General features: G+C 32.1%; 1 protein-coding gene across 5 annotated transcripts in view; it reads left to right on the forward strand.

Annotated features, from left to right (window-relative positions):
- Positions 1-977, forward strand: part of LOC110033010 (transcription termination factor MTERF5, chloroplastic) — an 8,891-nt gene extending 7,914 nt beyond the window's left edge. Inside the window, exon 5 of one of the 5 annotated variants that reach the window (XM_020736832.1) lies at positions 690-977. In XM_020736832.1, the coding sequence (XP_020592491.1) occupies positions 690-818 (129 nt within the window). In that variant the 3' untranslated portion in view covers positions 819-977. Of the gene's footprint in view, positions 1-622 lie in introns of all 5 variants that reach the window. The other 4 variants (XM_020736833.1, XM_020736834.1, XM_020736835.1 and 1 more) reach the window with 4 other exon arrangements.
- The last annotated feature ends 1,432 nt before the right edge of the window (positions 978-2,409 follow it).

The following is a 2,409-nucleotide window of genomic DNA, read 5'->3' on the forward strand; positions in this document are numbered from 1 at the left end:
CTTTCCAGGTAAGTTTTTTTTTTTTTTTTTGGGGGGCATTTACATGCATCCACCCATTTTTATGTATTTACATATCGAACACTTTAACTTTGTTTTGTTTAGACCAACCCCCTTTTCATGTACATTTAAGGTGGCATATATGTGAAAATTAAAGTTTAGTTGTTAGATATGTAAATACATAGGAATTAAGTGCTATTTATTAATCAAGAATTGGATTAATATTGTCTATGTTGGGGAAATGTATAATCAAACACTTCTGCTCCTACTAGGCAATAGAACTCATGTTCGAAGCATTAGTTTGGTTAAATAGGAAATCAAGTTAAGCAATCGACCTGTTTTTTATTTTGTTATTGTTAATTGTTGCTTTAGTTATTAATAAAGTTTTTAGCTTTACACATAACATAAAGTTAATTGTTGCTTTAGTTATTTATAAGTAGTTACACTGTAGGCAGCTTGTGTCCATAATTCATGGCTTGCGAACTATTTTTTATAATGCTGTTGTATATACGTGTTATGCAAAATTTGTAATTTATTTAATGCTTAAAAACAAGTCCTTATGCTTACATCATGCAAGAATACTTGGTTAATTTGATTTTGAAATGCATATCTGACTATTCTAAAGCCTCAACTCTGCAAGCTCAAGGTGCATTTGACAAAGGCCTAATTACATTCATCCATAATCGTAGCGGGCTTGCTCGGGTCAATCTCTTCGGCTAGAAGAATGCTCGCCTCTTTTTTGCTCACCAAATCAACAGGAGCTACTTTCCCGCACTCATCTCAAACTAGCAATTTCATCAGCAGTTCATCATTCCTTCTAGATGTCTTATGACCTCATATATCCAGTCAGCAACTCCTAATCACTCGATTGTTAATGTCTATCTATTGGAATTTTGATTTATATGTTCATGTGTCTGTAACTGTTTTATTATATATTTTCTAATCATTTGTATATAAAGGTTAAGATATAGCTTCTTGTGAGTGCTTAAATCCCTTCAAATATATGGTGGAAGAGTGGTTTTAGAGGATGTGAGTCATTATAAGCATTTTATGTTGGCAATAAAATTCCAAAACTCCTTTATTTCTTTGTTTCTTCATCTCTTTCTCTTCATCTCTCATTTTCTCTCTCTACTTTTTTTTTTTTCTTTTTTCGTTTAATATCTAAAATCCTATTAGACTTGCAAGTAAGATTTCTGTGGTGCTGTTGACAGACTAGATCTTATATCTTGAAGATACGAAGAATATGGATAATATAAAAAACTAAAAACCAATAATTCGTAACCAATAAGCAACGCAAAAACTAGCAAAGTTGGAGGAGAAAATCACAAGGATAAATCAAGGAGCTTGACATGGATTCTCAATTTCTCATATTTGTTTCAAGAATGAGTACTCTAGGAGGCTCGTTAGATTCTGTAGTTTAAAATGAACTGTCAAGCATATGTGCACTAACCTCTATATCAATTATAAATAGAACCTCCTACCCTGGCAGCGATGTCTAGAGTCCACCCCTTCACCCTAGTGAGTCGAAAGGCAGAGGCCATTGCTGATAAGCCATTCTATAGGGATGCCACGGCAGCAAAAACCATGGCATGATCCTATAGGGTCCAACATAAGTTATGTTGACGTGAATAGTCAAAATTGGATTCCAAGTCAATGAAAATCATATTGAACATGTGGCTTTACTTGCATGAATTAGATTTACAGAATAAGTTAATTTGAAGCACCTAATTGTGTTATCAGACTCGCAACTTTGAGTGAATCAGACGAACCTGTAAAATAAAGTTAAAAAACAGATATTATAAAGATTTATAAATTTATCAACTCATTGACATCCTTTTAAAATAGGACGCAATGGAGAAAAAGGATTCATGTAGCCAACCCCATGTAGTGGGATTAAGGCTTTGTTGTTGTTGTTGTATTGTCATCCTTTTTAAATTAGGGAATGTTAACGAGCTGCAAACCATACAGTTATTTCGCTTTAAAGAGGTGGAAGTGATAAGGATTTAGGTAATAATTTCGGCTAGTTAGGTGGACCCATTAATTATCTAAAGTTTTTAAAAGTTCTAACTTCTTTAAAAAACCTACAAAATCTTTTGTCCCCCAATACTTCATAGGAGTTTGAGTTGTTCAAAAAGTTTTGATATTTTTTCTCTGTCACCTTTATATTTGTATGTGCAAGATACTCCTATTGAGTTGAAACCTTTTCTTAAAGATTTTCTTACATTGCGCTTAATGCCTATGCATTTGTTATCTAAAACCTCCTTTTTTACGTATATGTCTTCTTCCCTATAAATTAAAAGTTGTATTTCATTTTTTTTTAATTAAAATAATGATATTTTTTTTATGTGATATAAACAATTTGAGTGATAGAAATATCAAAAATAAAATTTAGATGTTAGACGTATTGCTTCA

The sequence above is a fragment of the Phalaenopsis equestris genome, unplaced genomic scaffold (genome assembly GCF_001263595.1).
Source record: "Phalaenopsis equestris unplaced genomic scaffold, ASM126359v1 Scaffold001079, whole genome shotgun sequence".
NCBI lineage: Eukaryota > Viridiplantae > Streptophyta > Magnoliopsida > Asparagales > Orchidaceae > Phalaenopsis > Phalaenopsis equestris.